The sequence below is a fragment of the Silurus meridionalis genome, chromosome 7 (genome assembly GCF_014805685.1).
Source record: "Silurus meridionalis isolate SWU-2019-XX chromosome 7, ASM1480568v1, whole genome shotgun sequence".
In the NCBI taxonomy this organism is placed as follows: domain Eukaryota; kingdom Metazoa; phylum Chordata; class Actinopteri; order Siluriformes; family Siluridae; genus Silurus; species Silurus meridionalis.
In genome coordinates, this window is record NC_060890.1 from 13,365,348 (window position 1) to 13,384,578 (window position 19,231).

The window sequence follows — 19,231 nt, forward strand, 5'->3', positions numbered from 1 at the left end:
GGATTATAAGCTTATGGAAAAAGGCAGAAAATAAAAACAAAAGAAAGCACAATAATTGTTTTGAGAATGGAAAGCTGTTAAAAGAGATTAAGAGAGAAATAGCTAAGAAATAGTGAGAATGAGAGATAGAGGCGCAGGAGCTCATCAGCATTCCTAAAGCTAATGTAAAACAGCAGGATGATGAGACAGCTCTGTAGATGACTTACAGCTGTGTTCTATGAACAATACACAACACAAAATTGCAGGTCAAATAGATAATAACATCATTAATTAGGAACGTGTATCATTACATTTGTCACCTTTCCAGCATCGCAATTTCAGGCCCTTGCACTGGAAATGTATTGAAGATAGTAAAGGAGTATTCCAGATTTTTTTTTCTTCAGTCTCCATTAATGCCATTTGCACTGTGTGTAAATACCCCAGAGATTTGAACACGTTTCTGTTTATGCTGGAAATAAATAATACAGATACACTTTTGGTAAATACTCATTTATAATAAAAATCTGAAGGCCTTTATGAATTCTATCAATGTTTAAAATATGTGATTATATCAAATAATTCCAAAAAACAAGGCACTCACTTAACAAAGCCGTTTTATCCAAAACTGAATGGAAATAATAAAAAGTTCTTGTGTAACCATGAAGTCCGAAACAGAGGCCAATTCACAGAGAAAACACATACAAACACACACACACCCACATGCCTGCCCATCCTTACACACACACACACACACACACACACACACACACACACACACACACACAGAACACAGTGGTAAGTGAAGGATCTGCTCTTCCGCTCTCAGTCCTTTCTATTATATATTCCATGTTTACTTTATTAAACATTAATCACTTTGCGTATTTACTTTCTGCCCTGAGAGATTTGATTTTGCACATTCAGTATTTGATGAACCGCACTGATCTTTGCCTTCTCGGCTCCGCAGGCAGGCGATAAACACTACCACCCCAGCTGTGCACGATGCAGCCGGTGCAACCAGATGTTCACAGAGGGGGAGGAGATGTACCTGCAAGGTGGGTAAAACAGCTGATAATGTAAAACGTCTTGCACCTGCATTCTAAACTGCTTAGACATATACATTTTTTTCCATACATGCATTTCACTGTTATAGTGATTTTGTGTTCACCTCTAAGTTCTTTGTTTGCTGGATGCATTATGATAATTGTAAGATGAAAGAAAGCATTTTTTTTCTATGATGTGCTATATTCCTGAGCTAACCACAATATTTGGCCAGACCTAGGATTTCGGGAAAAAGAATTTCGAAGATGACATAATATTATTGGTTAATTTTCCCAGTCTATGGGTGTGTCATGATGTAATAAAAATCAGATGTTTAGAGGTGGGGGAAAGGTCATTACTGATTGCACTGAAAAACATGAACTTTATATAAAGCATGAACAGTGTGTTCGGGGCCATTTAGGGTCAAGAAAAATATAATATAAATAAATATATATAAATAATATAAATACATTCGAATTGCTATTTTAATTGAAGCCAAACATCTCCAGTGGCAATTGCATGCTAAACTGCATCTGGGTGCAAATCCTAACATTTTGTCAAAAATAAAAATTAAATTTGAACATGCTAAATACCTCTATTGATTACATACTGAAATAGAGAAGAAGGTTTGGACATGACACCCATTGTTGTTTTCTTAGATATTTTAAAATAAGTGTAATTATTTCACACACTAAATGTTGCTTTGAATTGTTTTTAATTTTGATTTAAGGAATTTCACAAACATAGTGTATGCTCAGGTCTTATTCAATGCCTAATATCAACTTGTTACTGTAGATGTCTATCTGAAACCTTTACTGTAATCTTAAAAATTGTGATGCTAACACTGAACATACTTTCAACACAGTGCTGTTTGACTTTGTAATGATTTATAATGCCATTATCTGGTGTCACTTAGAAGAGGACAGGATCCCTTTTAGGTTTGGTTTCTCTCGGGGTTTCTTCCTCTGATTATTATCAGGATTTATCTATTTATGATTTATTTATTATAATTAACAGATTTGATGATTTATTCATGTATACATGTGTATCTAAAAAGCACAATAGAAAAAAATGATTAATGAATTTGTAAACTTTGTTTGAAAGGAGAGTTTTTTCTTTGTTTTGTTCCATTAAAACAGGCTCTACAGTGTGGCATCCGGATTGTAAAAGCAACATCAAAATAGAAGAGAAGTACAGGGTGAGTGTTAGCTCCATGAGTCATCTATCCATCCACACAAATGTCACACACCCTGTTGGTCCTTCATCCTTACTTTCCTTTATTCAGCTTGTTTTTTTAAACTTCCATCCTCAGTTCAGCGACAGGTGACACAGTTTAACACCTTTCTCTTTTTCTACAAATATTTCTCTGTCTGTCCTAATGCTTGTTTGAGTTGATGGGTGTGCTTTTCAGAAGCAGGTGATTGTGTGTTTTAGTATGAGTCAGCTTGCCTCTTTGTTCTGGTTCTCCTCTGTAGGAAGCACGACAGCGACCTGGCAGAAAGCCCCGTCCTTTTGATATCTTTTTGCCCCTGTCTAAGTGTGAGTCTCAGTGTAAGGCGAAGGGCCGGGGTGGCTCTGCTCGAGGCGTGCGTCCCCTGCGCAGGACGGAGGTTTGCAGTCTCCTGTCTCCCCCCTCTGTCCTGCACTACTTCCAGCTAAACTCACTGTCCTGCTTCCCCTGCAAAGCCAGACCATATTGTGTCTCTTTCAGGACAGTGAAGTTCACTGGTGTATTTGCAGAACAGAGAGGGCAACACTCCAGATGCACACTGTGCTTCCTCCAGACAATGCGAGCATAGAGGGTTAGCTTGCCGTCTTATGCAAAATTGCTTCATAACATCAGAAGCAAGAAATTGGGAAATCCTGTATTTCATATTATGTATCAAAAAATCAGCACATCTGTCTTTCTGAACAAGTGGCATGGACAAGAAAGTGAGCTGAGGAGACAAAACATGTCTGTGATATATGAAAGAAGGTGGATTGCAGTAGATCTGTGAGCGCATGGTGAATAGAGACGGTCTGGTGCATGTTAAGGCATACAGTATCTAATGACTGTAAATTTGATGGACAACATGCTGATTCTGCTGATTCTGTTGTGCCCTCTGAGAACTTCTCCCAAAGGGCGTTGACTAAAAGTGAAAAAAATGTTTTAATTAGATTGATAATCGGACCGACAGACAGACAGACAGACAGACAGACAGATAGATTTTAATCAATGCATGTTTTCATCTTTATATTGGTATATTAGTACTGATCAGGGTCATGGTGATGTGGAGTTACAGCATACACCCTGGATTGTACTTTAGCTACCGCCATGCTTTTGGGAGATGGAAAATAATTGGAGAACATATCACTCATTTGGCTAATGATTTGTATTAAAGCGACTTGTTCAGATGATTGATATTTATCAGAAAGAAGAATATTTGACAGAATTCTTTGTAAAGGCGTGGACTTACACGTTTGTTTGATTCTTGATCTGTTCATCAATATGGATACGCGGAGGTTAAAAGATGTATTGCTGTCAGTCACAAGTTGGGATTAGTGACATTTCGGCTTCTTTGTCATGTTGTCCATCATATACAGCAGTGGTTCTCAAAAATGTTGGCCCCAGAAACCAAACAGTTTTTTATGTGAACAGGTTTGGATCAAACTCATTGCAAAGTCTATAACTATAAAACCTCAATCAAAAATTAAATAGCAATGGTTTGTTATGTCCACCACTGTAACACTATAAAGATATCACAGACTGTCTGGTTGTATTTAATGGACTCTGGGGGACCCGTTTTGGTAACCACTGGCGGTCTGCGAGTAAACCCACAAAAATTTGGTTTAGTGTGTGATTTCCTGTGACCCTCTTCCTCCTTCCACAGCTTCTCCCTCCCTCTGTAACCTCACTGCACCAATCAGAAAGGCAGGTACTGTATTCTGCTACAGGCAGCAGAGTGGCACACGCTCTATGTGTCAGCAGCTTGAAGGCAGCATACCCACACCCAACTAGCCTATGACCTAATAATGGCCAATGTGTGGTTATTACACTTTTCACCCCTGCGGGCATGTGGTTGTTGCCTTCTGACCCAGATTTGCCTGAAAGCAGTTAGGCTGTAGAAAGTTGACTCAGATATGAGCTCACAGACAGAGTTGGGAGAAAAATACCATTCCGCAATATATCACCATAGTGCAAAACATGCATCTGTTTGCAAACCATAACATTCAGATTTCTAGCAGCTTTGTTGATATTTTTACAAAGAGCCATATCTGGAGGACCTTGATGCATGGCCTGTAGATGGCAGCTTGAATTGCTTGTGGATGTTTCTGTATAAGTAGCTGGGATGAGAAGCTGTTAATGCTGCTGTTGTATCCTTGACTTGTGCCCTGATCCTGTGATTCGAGCTTACATGCGTGTGTGTGCATGCATGATTGCGCTTGGCTGATCACTAACAAAAAGTCTCGTTCATCTGCAGCCCACAAGGTCTTCGTCGGAGAGTATCTGTTCTCGGCCGGGTTCCAGCATCCCTGGCTCTCCTGGCCACACGATCTATGTGAGTCGTCTTCGCCAGCGCCATGTATCTCTTCCTGAACCAATCACCATTCACTCTTAAATGGAGTTTGTGGATGCATGAGGCTGCACAGAATGATCTTTTGCTCTTTTCTGTACTTTCTGTCTACACATTTACATTTGCATTGAGCTCTTATTTTCTTTTCTCTTTATAATAAACATACACACCCCAGCGTGCACATGGAATCAATATGAATACTGTTTAATCGAACTTCGATATAAAAGGCAGCACAGCTACAATGAACCATAGCCATATATGAAGCCCTGTATGCTCTGTGTTTTTGTCGTGACCCATGTGATGTGATGTATGTTCATATGTGATGTGGAACAGTTTGACCCCTGGTTTGACCTTCCTTCCTTTCCCTTTGTCTCTCCCTCTGTGTGATTCCCTTCCTTCTATGTCCCACCTCTCCTCCCTCTAGGCAAAAGTAGACAATGAGATCATTGATTACAAGGACCTAGCAGCCATCCCCCGAGTCAAGGCCATTTATGAAATAGAACGTCCAGACATGATATCCTACGAGTCCCTGCATTCCACCTCCTCTACCCTGGAGAGACAGGGCAGACACAGCCCTGGAGAGGTAATACTCTAATCTAATCACCATGCTCATACTGCTGAGTACGCTGATATTCCTAGGGGCAGAATTAAAAACACGAGCTATGGTTACGGTTAAAATTCTCGCGTAAAGTGCAGTTCAAGTAAGGCATTTTAAATCAGAAAATATGAGGACCAATAAGAAACAAAAGGACAAGTTCCTTAGACACGATAGCTGCTGGTTCATGTTAAAAGGAAAAACTGCATTTTACATATTATTTGTATAACATGCAAAGATGAATATCGTATTTTTCGGACTATAAGCCGCTACTTTTTTCCCACGTTTTGAACCCCGCGGCTTAAACAAGGAAGCGGCTTATTTATGAATTTTTCCTGGGTTTTTCCTGGTTTCACAAACTTCAAGCCAAAAAACTGAGCAACATAACATTAGACCAATGTAATTTCCGAACGGAAACGAAAAAACGCACCTCACCTGTGTTCTGAGCTGCACGGCATCGGGAGAAAAAAAGTTTTTTTTAAACGCACGACGATGCCAAAAGATAAACTCCTGAGAGAAATAGTTGTGAAAGGAAGGAGGAAGACAGTGAACAATGACTTTCTTGGTAGGCTACTGTTTAGATACAAGCCGTTGTAACGCGTAAAGTCTGGGTCATGGGAGAGCTCACTAACTCCAGTTGCAACAGAAATCATATTAACACAGACAGGTTTCCAAAACTCGTGCTTTTTTATTTTTCTTGGCAACAGCGTTACGGGTTAATCAAAGAAACTTAGAAATGAGCATCAGAAAATAATGACATATTCCTCGGTCTTGCACACATGCAGTAATAGCGGAAAAATGCGGCGGCAGGCTTTTCCCAAAATGCCGCTCTGCTCTTAAAGGAGCCACAACATATTTCACCCGTGTAACAGACACTGTCTTTCGTTAAAGCCTGTGTAAAGTTCATTAGTTTCAGTGTGGACAGGCTTATAGACAGGTGCGGCTTATTTATGTTCAAAATAAAAATCTTTGTAAAATTCAGTGGGTGCGGCTTATATAAAATTACGGAAATTACGGTAATTGTTTGCAAACTATTAGGGCTGTAATCCTCTCTGCGAATGGTGTTTTAGCATGAACAACGGCTTGAAACTTGAGTATTTGAATAAGCATACTTCAGTTTTTAAATATTATATGTAAATGATCTAGATTTGTAATTGCCCCCACATTTAATTGGTTGTGGCATCTAGACGAATGTATTCTGCTTTATCAGTCCCTGTAGGTCTCTCCAACCAGTGTACCAGGCCACCACCCCATATACCTAAAATTACCCTCACAGTAATCCTAACCCTTTTACCCCAGTAATTGATTGTTTGTTTGTAGGTGTGTGTGTGTGTGTGTGTGTGTGTGTGTGTGTGTGTGTGTGTGTGTGTGGGCATATTTGTGATAACGTGTGAATTTCTATCTTTCTGTTACAATGACTGTTTACTAGCTTGTGTCACACATGTATTGGATATTGTCCTGTCATTCTATGTCGGTTTATCAGTGGAAATTATAAAGTGTTTTATGTGTTACCCTCACCGCTGCTCTCATATTAAACATCACCAAGTTGTACCTGGATCTGCCTGTGCTTTGTCTATGTCCAAATTGCAGTGATATATTGCCCTCTGCTGACCACACTAAAAATGTCATACTGTCTTAGTTCCATACTGTGTCAAACGTGACGTGTCTTATGATTTATATATAATATGATATAATAAAATGGAAGACCTGATATGCACAGTACATCAAGCACACCTTTACTGATTCCTTTTGGTAGCCTTATATAATCAGGGAATAAACATTAGATTTAAAGCAGTCTCATGCTGTAACTGTAGGCTGTGCTTCCTTCCTACAGTGCCGGAGTACTGCAGGTGACCAATCCCCCATCAGAGGCCATATTAAAGTGAGTGTGAGCAGGATTGCAGCAATGCATGCCCAAGTAACATAACTTATCCTAAGGCAACACTTCTAATACAACCAATTACTAAGAAAAGAAAAGTCTTAATCGTGTCAGATTGCAATGCAGTACAACATTTTCAGTGCAATTTGGGTTTTTTTCTTATATACTTAAAAGAAACTACAAAAACTTGATTGAAAAAACACAATTTCCACCTCAGTAATGGGGCCACAGTGTAACTGGATTTTACTGAAAGCCATTGCTGATCGTGACACTACGGTTTATATCCACCTTCTCAGACCACACCACAAGACCCTTCCCCCATATCAGCTGAGACTGTAAGTTATTCAGGAATGCTGAATCTTGAATCAAGCACGATTTTATCCTCACCAGCACAGTTTTATCTTGCACAACATTTCAATCCAATCAGTTCTTACTTACTGCAGATCTTTTTAATGAAACTGCTTTTCCCATCTGTTGTATGCTTTCAAAGCACCTACGTGTCAGCATGTGTTTCATTTGTCCTGCCTTTATCTTTGAGTTTTATTATAGCCTTACAAAATCTGTCTCATCTCTGCTTTCTTTGCCTGAATAAAGTTGGAATATTTACATTTTTGTTGCAATCAATATTAATCCTATAAATTTATCCTTAAATGTTCTTATCTGCTTCAATTAATCAAGTTCAGATCTACTTACCCTATTCCTTCTGCTCTGTCTAAAACAAATAATCACACACTGATACAGAGCTTTTCTCCCCCTTGTTATTTTTATTTTTTAGTCACCAAGAACCCTGTCTCCAACCCCATCTGCTGAGGTAAGTGTCTGCACCATACTAAAATATATATAGACTGAAATCATGTATTTTAGTTAGAGTAAGTGGAGTTGTGTACTGTGTATTAGGGCTGTTATGACATTCGAGAACGCATCATGCAACGATCCACCAGCCAGGGCTCTATCGGCTCCCCGATGTACAGCCGACACAACTACATCCCCACATTGTCTAAGACACCACAGCACTTCCACAGACCAGGTGGGACTGAGGTTCATTTATCTAACTTCTACAACGACTTCCTTTAGGTCACACACAGGAGCAGCAACTCGTATATATAGTACTACTGTGTGTGTGTTTGTTTGTGTTTAAGAGTATATATGGCACTGCTGTAAGCTATATACCTTTATAAGGCCTTTCCCCTTCTTCACTTCCCTTCCCCTTTTTCTGCTTTGGTCATTTTGCCATGCCTTTCCTTTTTCTGGCCTGTCTCTCTTCCCACTTCTTTTCTTCTCCATCTTCTCTTTGTTGGATCACCTGGTAGGAATGCTGAAGCTCTGCTCCTCTTTGCGCTCTAGCAACAGTGACAACCGTCCCACTTCCCCTTTCCGACACCACTTCCTCCCCCATAACAAAGGTAAGAAATCCACAAGTCTTCCCTGACTGGAGTCATAGCATTGCATTCCAGTGGGAGTAGTCATGTTTTCACTGAGGCTCCATAAGCTGTTGACGAACAACACAGTTCTGGAAGAAGTCCCTTGTTTATATTTCTAATAAACTGCAGGAACCACAGGCATTAACAGAATTTATGCACCCCAGTGATACATTTCAGCAGTCAGCCAAAGCACATGGAGGCAGTTAAGATTTGTTTATAAGTTGACCATCAACATATTATTTCATGCTTTGAAATTTAATATGGAAGAGCCAGTTTTGTCTACCTTAATATTTCTTGTGTCATCAAGTTGGTACTAAACTGGTGAGCATTAGGGCAGTGCTGAGATACAAACCAGTTAGCACTGCTTTAATATTGATGCATTCACAGTACATTGCTCGGAATCTAAAGCTGCACCACACGATATTCAACACATCAGCAAATTTGTGAAGCTAGCATTTGACCAATCAGCACTGTTTGTCCACAAAGCAGTACTTCCTTCAGAAATGAAAATGATTTCAGAAAGTTATACTGGCCCTAGTTCATCAGGCGAAAAATACGCCCGAAAAAATCTTTGCCAAAATATTCAGAGGCTCCACTGTCGTCTTCAATAGTTCTCAAGCTAAAACTTTGAAATGATTTTATGGAGTTAGATAGTTTTGCTTATTGGTTTATACATTGTACATGGCAGCATCACTGAAGGGAATCAGTAGTTCTGAATTTGTATCAGCATGGTCTCTGTATTTTCTGATATTGTTAAGCTAAAAGCTTTACTGGGACGGCCATTGCTCCGAAGCTTCAAACTGAGCATGGCCAGCTAATCAAACATTTCTGTATATAATGCATATGTGCCTCTGTTGTCCTCCCTACAGATTCTTTCTGCATAGGTATGTCTTGGCTTTGTGGCTGTTAGTCTCTTTGTGTAGTGCTTTCCTATTGTCTGTGGCAGCTGTGAGGCATGTTTTGCATACAACTACTATTACTGTTTCTTTCTCCTCTCTCTGTCTCGTTTCTCATCTTATTTCGCATCTTATTATTATTTGTAATTATCTGAAAGGATGTTCTGCCACTAACACTTTATGCTGCATGCTGCCACAATTTATTTTTCTACTGGCAGTTAGTATAACAAAATGGAATTCAGTTAAATTGACCAATCAACCATGAATTTTAATTGCATTTTGACTGTTGCCATTGTATAGTGCAAGTTTTAGTTTTGGATGCTGAAGAGTTCTGGATGCTGAAGTGCTCATCATTGTAGAGAATTCGCATGCTGTGTCTATGTTCTCCTATCAGAGTCTTTTAGCCCCGCGCTCTCATTCAGAGAGGACACACTTGATTTATTCATTACAGTCTCCTTCTGTACATAAAATCCTCTTTTATTTGTATATATTTACTTGGGCTGGAACTTATACTTTCCCCTCTTCCTTTCACTTCATTTTTCCTGCTTCTTCTCCACTTTCTTTATGGAGGCACTGAGCCATCGAGTGGCCGGAGTTCTCCCTTGTCCTCTCGCTCAACCACCCCAACCCTCTGTCTGACCCCTAAACATTTCCACATCCCAGGTAGGAGCAGACGTATCGACAAGTGTGTGTGTGTGTGTGTGTGTGTGTGTGTGTGTGTGTGTGTGTGTGTGTGTGTGAGTGCGTGTGTGCGTGTGTATGTATGTGTGCTTTCCCAATTCACTCCTTAAGGTATAATCGTGTCTATTTCAGTTCAGATCATTTTATAGATCATCCATGTTTATTTAGACGGTTTATATTATATATTATATATTATTTTATATTTTTGTCTCATTTTTTCCAGACCAAGGGATGAACATGTACAGAAAGCCACCAATCTACAAACAACATGGTATGACTATTTTTTTGTGTTTGATTGATTTGTATTGGATCATGACTTTTTTATTTATTTATTAACGCATTAACTTTTTTATTTTGATTAATAATTATTTTAAATGTGCAGTGGCTGTTAACCATTTGTTTTTTTTGAATGTGTATGAATTAATAATGCACAATCTTGATATGGAGCCCATAATTAATATTTTAAATGTTTGACATACAGTTAGTTATTAAGGTAGGTACAGTGAGAAAAATTTTTACATGGTTTGGATCATGGCTTTTTTCTTGAATCAAGTTTAAACATTAAATGATCTATTAGTTTAATAGTGTTTTTTGTGAATGTGCATCTTCTGACAGTTTTGTATATGTATGTTTGTTCATGTATGTGTTGAAACTATCTTGCCATTAACATTGTGTTGTGGCATATGTGACTACATATTCCATTTTCACATGTAAGTACTATTCATCTCAGTTCAGTTGTTTTTGCTACTCTCTTCTGTTTTCTTAATGCCAGCACGCCCCGCCCTAAAAACTAAAATTACTACTCTTCTTCCGGCTGTGCCTTTCTTCTTCCGGCTCTGTACACTTTATCTTTGGCTGCATGGGGTTATGAAATGCATACTTTCACAGGAATCACTAATAAAGTTTATGAGCTTATACTTTGCATTCCTGTATTAAATCATTTTTCACGAATAAAATATTCTGTTTGAACTACAGTGCTGACCATAAATATATCAAAGCATGTGACATTGTTTAAAACCTTTTTTGGAAGAATTATAAAAACAAAGTCAATATTGTGCACAGTGAATGTAAATCAAATCAGAAACTATGCAATGTCCTGCTTTGAACAAATTGGCCAGCACTGCATCTGCTTTAAGCCTTTTCCAATCAACCACTGATAGTCAAGTTCCCCACAATACCAATCCAGATTCAGCTGCCCTTGCAGCCCAAAGCAAGTTTGCTGGCGATATCATCAAATCTTCCAAGTTCCCTGCTGCTCAGGCTCCCCTGCCGGATGAAACAGCAAAGATTGAGACTGACTACTGGCCCTGCCCTCCCTCCCTTGCAGCCGTAGGTAGGCTCTTACCGCTGGCTCCTCCAGGAAGAATAGCCTGCTGAGAAGCATGTGCCAGCAGAGTCAAAGACAAAAAAATTATTGCTGGCTATGTCAGAACTGTATGTCTTTATCAATAGTATATGTATGTTCTTCAGTTTCAGAAGCAGTAGTATGTGAAGGGTGGTATAAAATGCTTGTTTTTTCAGTTCTGTTAGTAAATATATACAATTAGATCTTAACTGATTTTAAATTAATTACTTCATCCACATCATCGATCCAGACACCATTCCTCATTTCTAATCATTACACTTTTACTGTTAGATTTCATTTGATTTTATTATGATTTGTGGGTGCTTTCAACAAAGGATAGTGATTCCAACAGTAAAGAAAGACTGTGTGCACTAATCTGCTATTTGTTTTGATTACTATTCTTTTTGCAGGTTCAGGTTCTGATATGAGGAGTCACTCACGAGATGAAGAAGAGGAGGAGCAATTAAAACGAAGACAGCTCCAAGAAAACCATCTTAGTAAGGTGAAGAGGCCTCTATCATAAAACATTTATTATGTGAATTATATTATGAAAATGTAGAAACCTACTGAGATGGGAAGTATTGTGCTAAATTTGGCAGCATGCTTCTTTAATCAGATTTACCTATGTAGTTCTGATTACTGAAATTGGAATTGCTAATACAAATACAACAGATCCAGTCTGGTCTTGGGAAGCTCATTTTGAAAGAGGAAATGGAGAAGGAAATGAACAGAGAAAGATACACTCGCAGTGTGGCAGCCCAGCGGTATGAGTCTCAACACTGCAACTTCACCGCAGGTACTGCAATGTACACCAGCTCTTCAAACTGCAAATGGCATTGGCACTGTTGCACTTACTGATTAATCTTTTATTTTCAGATCCCAACTCTCCCACATCTAAAACCTCTTCACTGCCAGGATATGGACGCAATGGCCTTCATCGGGTAAGGGAGCAGGCCAAAGTAAGCATGTCCTTAATAATTCACCTTAAATTCTGTAAAGCTGCTTTGAGACAATGTCCATTGTGAAAAGCGCTATAGAAATAAACCTGACTTGATTTGACTTTAAGCTGATTTATAAGAATGTTGGTTTTTATTTGAGATTTTATTTGCATAAAGCTTTGAAAAGGCCTATCATAATTCCATGGCAACGTTGCATGTAAATAAGTCCAAATACAGGATATATCCAAATAAGTATGCAAAAGTATGTTCGCAGATTTTATTAGCCTGAGTAACATTATCTAATATGAGCTGTAAAATATTATTAAAAGCTCATATTAGATCATGTTACTCAGTTGTTATAACCAATTAATTTTCCATATCAGGCTAGCATGAACCTTTTTGCCTCTTGCTAGCCTGATTTCTTAAATGAATTAGTTATCAGGATTTCATTTAAAAATGTCATCTTTAAAAATGCTAAAGCTAGCAAACCTGGCAACTTGACAACTTACCAATACTGAGTACACTTACAGAACTAATTTACTGAGTGCTGTGCTACTATAAGATGCTTGACAGGAATGTCTTTATATATATACATAAAAATACATATTACTGTGTATCTTTTCCTCCACAGTCAACAGAATTCTCACAGTATAACAGTTACGGGGATGTGTGTGGAGGTCAGAGAGGTACATGCTTTTTTTATATCAGGTGTAGATATGTAGATCTTTGGATAAATTGGAAAATATATTTACACTGAACTCTCATCTTCTTTTTCTATCATAATGCAGATTTCAAGGTACGTGAATGCACAGACTACATCATGATCAGCTGCACTGAGCATGTGCATCAGCCATCATGTACATGAGAATGTGGAATCATGCTCCATGTGACACCCAGCAACACCTGTGCCTGAGTTACAAACCACTCAGGCAAGGGAAGAGCATGGACAAGGGCTTTCATCATTACATATGCACATCCTGAGAAGTTTGAACATATACACAGTTAGACTAAAGGAGTAACCGTTATCCACATGGTTAGAGTAGTTAAAGTCTTCCTTTCTCCTCAAAGTATCACAAAAAAATGGTAGTCATTTTGTCTTTTGTAGTCAAGTCTTACCCATGGTTCCTCTTCCTACCAATCCTCTTTTTGTTTCTTTTTCATTTACACTGCATGTATGTGTTCTGTTCTGTAGCTCGTCCAAGATGGCCAGGTTCCCCCTACCAGAATGGACAGGGGAATATCAATGCCTAACATGTTGGAACATAAAGCAAGTATCCCATGCGTTTTTTATTTGTTTTGTTTTGATTTTGTGAAAATTTAATTTCTATTCTCTTTGTTATTTTGTCAGTGGTCCTATATGCTTATCATCCACAGCTTTAGCGCCCACATTATTTTTTAAAGTGAAGTAGGGTATCCTACATTACATTTATAGGCAGTCAGATGAAGAGAGAGGGCCTTCCAGTGTTGTGATATGATGTAATGATATGCTTTGCTATGTCTGAGCTGTACACATTTTCCAGATCATTGACCCCCACCTTTCCTAAATCTGGCTGAAGAGGCTTAAGAGCTGCATGTTCTTGGTTTCTTTGAAGGTGCTTCTATATTCCCCACAATCTTAATCATCGGCCATTAATTGTTCCATTTTGTCATTTGTTTTGTTACGCAAAGGAATAATATTTCTAGTTGAAAAGATGAACTGTACTGTGCAGATCTTCTCTGTGCAGAAAAGATGTATTGTATTGTGCAAGATATTTTGGGCACTTGTGAACAAATTATGTAAACGAAGAATGCTATTCAAAATTCAAAAAACAAAATGGAAAGCAAATTAACAGAGGAGAAATACAAATCAAATCAGTATTTATTGTGACCAACCTTTGCCTGCAAAAGTAAATTCTTCTAGGTACACTTGCACACAGTTTTAGAAGGAACTCTGCAGGTAGGTTGTTTCAAACATCTTTGAGAACCAACCACAGATGTGGTGGTAGACTGCCTAAAATCCCAGACAGATTTAATGATGTTGAAAGCAGGGCTCTGTGCCAAACTATCACTTTCAGGACTCTTTGTTTTTCTTTACACTGAAGATAGTTCGTAATGGCATTGGCTGTATGTATATGGTTGTTTTCATGCTGCAGAATAAATTTGAGGAAATCAGACTCGTCCTGATGGTAATGCTTGATGGATAAGTATCTGCCTGTTTTTCTCAGCATTGAGGACAACATTAATCCTGACAAAAGCTACAACTCTATTTGCAGAAACTTGCAAGAAACCTCCACCATGCTTCACTGTTGCCTGCAGACACTCATTATTGTACCGCTCTCCAGTCCTTCAGCAAACAACTTGTTTTTTGCTTCAAACATTTCAGATTTTGACCTGCTGCCATTGTTCTGCACTCCGGTTCCCATGTTTTCATGCATATTTGAGACGTTTAGCCTTGATGTGTTTCTATGACATTTTGGCTGCAATTCTACCATGAAGACCAATTCTGTCCAGACTTGTCCAGGCAGTAGATGGGTGTACCATGATCCTACAGGTTTCTGCCAGTTTTTTGCTGATGGCACTGATGGATATCTTCCGATGTCAATGAATAGTAAGCATGATGTGTCTTTCATCTGCTGCATTAAGGTTCCTTGGCTGATCACTGCATCTATGGTCATCACCATTGCCTGTTTCTTTGTGTTTATTTAAAATAGCGTGAACAGCAAACCTTGAAACCCCAGTCAGCATTGAACTCTTTGCCTTGGAGAGACCTTGCTTATGGAGCATATCTGCCTTGAGTCTTGTTGTTGTGCTCAGTCTTCCCATGGTGTACAGTATATCCTGTGACTTGAAACTCTCTTCCACAACCTCATCTTAGTAGCAGCTTTTCCTCACCCAGTTTTAACCCTCCTACACAGCTGTTTCTGTTTCAGTTAATTACTGTATTTTAATCTACATATGAATTTGCTAATCATTAGCACCTGCTTTGTATAACTGGTTAATCATAAGCTGACTCTGATCCTTAAAAATCCCTGACTTTTTTGCAAGTGTACAAATATTGATTTGATTTGGCTTTTTTTTTCCTGTTAATTACATTTTCATTGTATTAATTGATAAAAATACATAGACTTTTATTTTCTTAATAATTCTTCCTTTACAGCATTTTTTTTCACAGCTGCCTAAAACGTTTGCACAGTATTATATTTCCTCCATTGTTAAAATTGGAAAGGCATAGTAGATTTGCTTACTTTTAATTTAGACATGATGCTTTTTGCAGTTACATATACATATTATTTTATCTTAATGTGGCCATTTTATGTCACTCTATGTCTTCTCACTTTGTGATTTTATTTTTAATGTTATCTGACACTATTTTTATTTGAAAGGCATTTACATATTAATCACAAAAACATTTATGCCATAGTCAGCTTTTTCCCTTTTCACTCCTTGTGACCAACTGAGTCATGGACAGCCTCTAATGCATCTCCCCATCTCTGTGCATTTTTAATGTACTGTCTGTTTTTGTGTCTCTGTTTATGAGTGAATGGATGTGTTCTCAGCACGTGCATTTGTACAGCTTTGCTTTTCAGTAAATCATTGTGTTTGGCAAATGTCTTGCATTGCATTCTCCATAACAAGAAAATCCCTCCTTTTGTAAAGGTGTATCCCTATGAAATGCTCACTGTCACCAACAGAGGGCGTACTAAGCTTCCAAAGGACGTGGACAGGACGAGACTGGAGGTAATTAGCGGGCAAAGTTGTAAGCCACACTCTAGGTGGTGGTGTGGGATTAATATTTTTTGATGCTGCACTTTCTCTACTTCCCTTCTCCTCAACCAGCCTTTTACAATGCAGTTATTTAATCTGAACATTGTTTTCTCCTCAGCGTCACCTGGCCCCTGAAGTATTCTTTGATGTCTTTGGAATGGAGATCCAAGAGTTTGACAAACTTCCTCTGTGGAAGCGCAATGATATGAAGAAGAAGGCCAAGCTCTTCTAACCAGGACATCTTGCATGTTTTAATTTATCAGTCACTTCAATAATGTATTATATATATATGTAGTTTTCTGATTCGCTTTTTCTTTATTCCCTTGTTATTTTCCTTTTTTGTTGCTTCCAACGGCCTGGTAAACATGGACATAAATTATCTACTTTTTTGGTTGAAAACAAAGACTATGTCTTTTTTTTTTTTTTTTTTTTTTGCAAGTAAGAGTTTTCATTTGAGTAGGTTCTAAATAAAGTGAGATCTAACCTTTTAGAAGAAACCAGCAGAGTCAGGACTGGTTTTATCTCTCACATTTAACTCGCACCAAACCTGACTTCCAAGCATAGCTTTTCACCCTTGCACTCCTTCCTGCCTTCTCATAAAACAGGACTGTAATCTATTTTTTTGGGAAAGTGGTAGGGGGCTAAAGGCGGTCTGCAGTGTTCTTCCTCTAAAGAGGTTATTAAGGTGATGGAAGTGGTGGAGCTCCAGCAACCCCCTGCTGCTGTGGCCCTAACAAGAGCCTTGATGTTTTTTAATGGGGGGAAGTAAAAGCTACTGTATGATGCCTGGGCTTCACCTGAGGTGGGCTTCTGGAACATATTAGAATCTGAGGTGACAGAAAGACACATGCTGTAAGATACCTACCTGCCATCTTCTCTCAAGCATCAAGCTAATACAAAAATGACATAGCATGTATTTTTCTAAAGATCCAAATACTTTTTTTTAGTAGATTCATTTTAAAACCCATTACTTATGTTTTTTTATCTGAAATATTGTGTTTGACAGATGAGGTACTAGTGAAATGATCAGAAATGAAATTCTGCTTTCTCTTAAAAAGAGTTATGAGTTTCAGCACCACTAGAGGTCCTGCGTGTGTCAAACCGGGCAGTTCAGGCATCTCCCCCACCTTCAAATCCATCTTACTTTTCAGACCCCTCTGTCATTGGAATCTGACAATCCTCTTCTTCTAACCACTATGTAAAGTGTAATATATGTTATAGCAACATATCACTTTGACTAAAGTTGCATTTGAAAAGAAACACCTTTGATATTAATGCATTTTATAAAGCTAAAGTATTTCAAACTGCCACTGTGTTGCTGGGAGACTGATGGAGTCGTAGCCATAGCATCTGTGTCATAAATACGTTTGATAGCAGGGCCATATCTGTCATTCCGTATAAAGCTGCCAGACAGTGTTGTTCCCATATCACTGAATGTGCTCTCAGTAGTGTTGTTGGCTGTTGGTGGCTGTAAATTCAGAGCAGTTTCCTGTGTTATCACCAGGGTTAAGTACATAGGACTAAGATATAGAAAGAAAAAAAGTGTTTATGTAACATAGCAAAAAAAATGTGAAGAGAATATGGATGAAATTCCGGTTTTGATATCCATCATGACAATTATCTAAAAACTCAAATGAGTAATAAAACTCTGTTTCAGATGTTGGTGTCGTTGGTTTTCTTTATTCTGTTTGTTACAAACACTACCACACTGATAAACCTGCTAAAAGTGTGAAATATGTGGTTTAGCTTCACACACTGCATATTAAAATGTTTTTGTGTGATCCCACGATCAGTAAAAAAAACCATTCTGTGAACTCAGTAGACTGTGACATAAAGTACAAAACTACATATGAACCCATGAAAGCTCATTATCATTGATGGTTGAATTCATTGTACAACTACACTATTCACTATTGTTAGTCCTTGTTCAAAACCTTGTGACCTCAACGCTATGCCCTAGTTGGTTTTGGTGATGACTAAATGTGTTCTTCTGTAGACATTTCTAATGTAGGGTGTCCACGGGTCTCTGTAGGCACTAATGCTAGTGTCTGAGTCTTGTGTTTTAGACTACACAAGCCAAAGAAACAAAAATGCTGGGTTAATAAAAGGTTTCGCTACAATACACCAAACCCAGACTTCCAGTTAAGTTCCACTCACACAGGTTTGGTTAGGAACCTGCTCTCTCCTGTTTTAAACAGACTCACTCTGATCTGCAGTGTGGAAGAGTGGTGGAATAATATTGTTGCATGACATAATGCTTAGCTCCTAAGAACTCTGGAGCAAGAAATTTGAACAGGTGCCCCCCTTTTGCAACATCTTCAAAGTTTCCTTTAACTTAAAAAGGTGTGAAAAGTTTAAGAAAGCAGATTTCTTCTTTACTTTAGTGGATTGCAGAAGTCTGAAACTCTCATTTAAATATGTTTGTGAGTAATTTAAAGATAAAATATGTTGGATTTACATGCCATCTTCCAATACAGAAAGTTTGCATACTTTCATCTGCTTGCAAAGTATATTGTGCAGTGTCTAACTTTTCCTCAGCTACCTCTGATCATCATCATTCCATCACTGGTCTTTATTTAGACACACTTGGCATATCCTCAGCACCTCTTTGTATAAGAGTACTGTAGGAAATAACTGTGAATGTATGTGTGTGTGTTTTATATGGGAAAGGTTCCTGAATGAAAAGGCTTAGTGCTCAGATGGGGCTGAATTCGTAACCCCTGCCCTCTTAGTCACAGCTGTGGAATGCTTTTTGTGTTCCAACCAGCAGCAGTCGAGATAATCTGCCAGTGTCTGCACCTACCCACTCCAGCTAATACACAACACACAAACAACGTTCCCACAGCGATATGCCAGTGCATCTAAAGCATTTGACTGACATTTCCTGTCTCTATATTAATCTATTTAACTATTCGTAGACTCTAAATCTAACAGTGTCGACTAATATCTTTGACAAGACAGTGCTTTCTGCTATGTGTAATGACTTTCATGCCTTGTGGACAGGGACAATGTGACTCCCATGACCCTTCACTGAAACAGACCACTAGGAGGGTGGGCCACCTTCCAAATCAGCCCCCTTCTTTTTTATACCACTTTATGTCTGTCTTTCCTCCACATGTTTAAAGTCACAGCTGCAAGGTTGGTGGGCCTGGCATGAAGTG

General features: G+C 38.6%; 1 protein-coding gene across 50 annotated transcripts in view; it reads left to right on the forward strand.

Moving 5' to 3' along the window:
- The window catches only part of ablim1b (actin binding LIM protein 1b), a 65,827-nt gene extending 48,099 nt beyond the window's left edge, over window positions 1–17,728 (forward strand). For 3 of the 50 annotated variants that reach the window (XM_046853263.1, XM_046853235.1, XM_046853261.1), the window contains exons 7-28: window positions 944–1,031; window positions 2,157–2,215; window positions 2,493–2,627; window positions 4,479–4,556; window positions 4,996–5,154; window positions 7,001–7,048; window positions 7,342–7,380; window positions 7,821–7,856; window positions 7,943–8,072; window positions 8,356–8,448; window positions 9,336–9,350; window positions 9,933–10,025; window positions 10,267–10,314; window positions 11,230–11,376; window positions 11,799–11,890; window positions 12,061–12,184; window positions 12,265–12,347; window positions 12,958–13,012; window positions 13,115–13,122; window positions 13,519–13,593; window positions 15,963–16,043; window positions 16,189–17,728. In XM_046853263.1, the coding sequence (XP_046709219.1) occupies window positions 944–1,031; window positions 2,157–2,215; window positions 2,493–2,627; window positions 4,479–4,556; window positions 4,996–5,154; window positions 7,001–7,048; window positions 7,342–7,380; window positions 7,821–7,856; window positions 7,943–8,072; window positions 8,356–8,448; window positions 9,336–9,350; window positions 9,933–10,025; window positions 10,267–10,314; window positions 11,230–11,376; window positions 11,799–11,890; window positions 12,061–12,184; window positions 12,265–12,347; window positions 12,958–13,012; window positions 13,115–13,122; window positions 13,519–13,593; window positions 15,963–16,043; window positions 16,189–16,302 (1,800 nt within the window). In that variant the 3' untranslated portion in view covers window positions 16,303–17,728. Of the gene's footprint in view, window positions 1–943; window positions 1,032–2,156; window positions 2,216–2,492; window positions 2,628–3,887; window positions 3,933–4,478; window positions 4,557–4,995; window positions 5,155–7,000; window positions 7,049–7,341; window positions 7,381–7,820; window positions 7,857–7,942; window positions 8,073–8,355; window positions 8,449–9,335; window positions 9,351–9,932; window positions 10,026–10,266; window positions 10,315–11,229; window positions 11,377–11,798; window positions 11,891–12,060; window positions 12,185–12,264; window positions 12,348–12,957; window positions 13,013–13,114; window positions 13,256–13,518; window positions 13,594–13,846; window positions 13,919–15,962; window positions 16,044–16,188 lie in introns of those variants that run through there. The other 47 variants (XM_046853247.1, XM_046853275.1, XR_006926442.1 and 44 more) reach the window with 46 other exon arrangements.
- The last annotated feature ends 1,503 nt before the right edge of the window (window positions 17,729–19,231 follow it).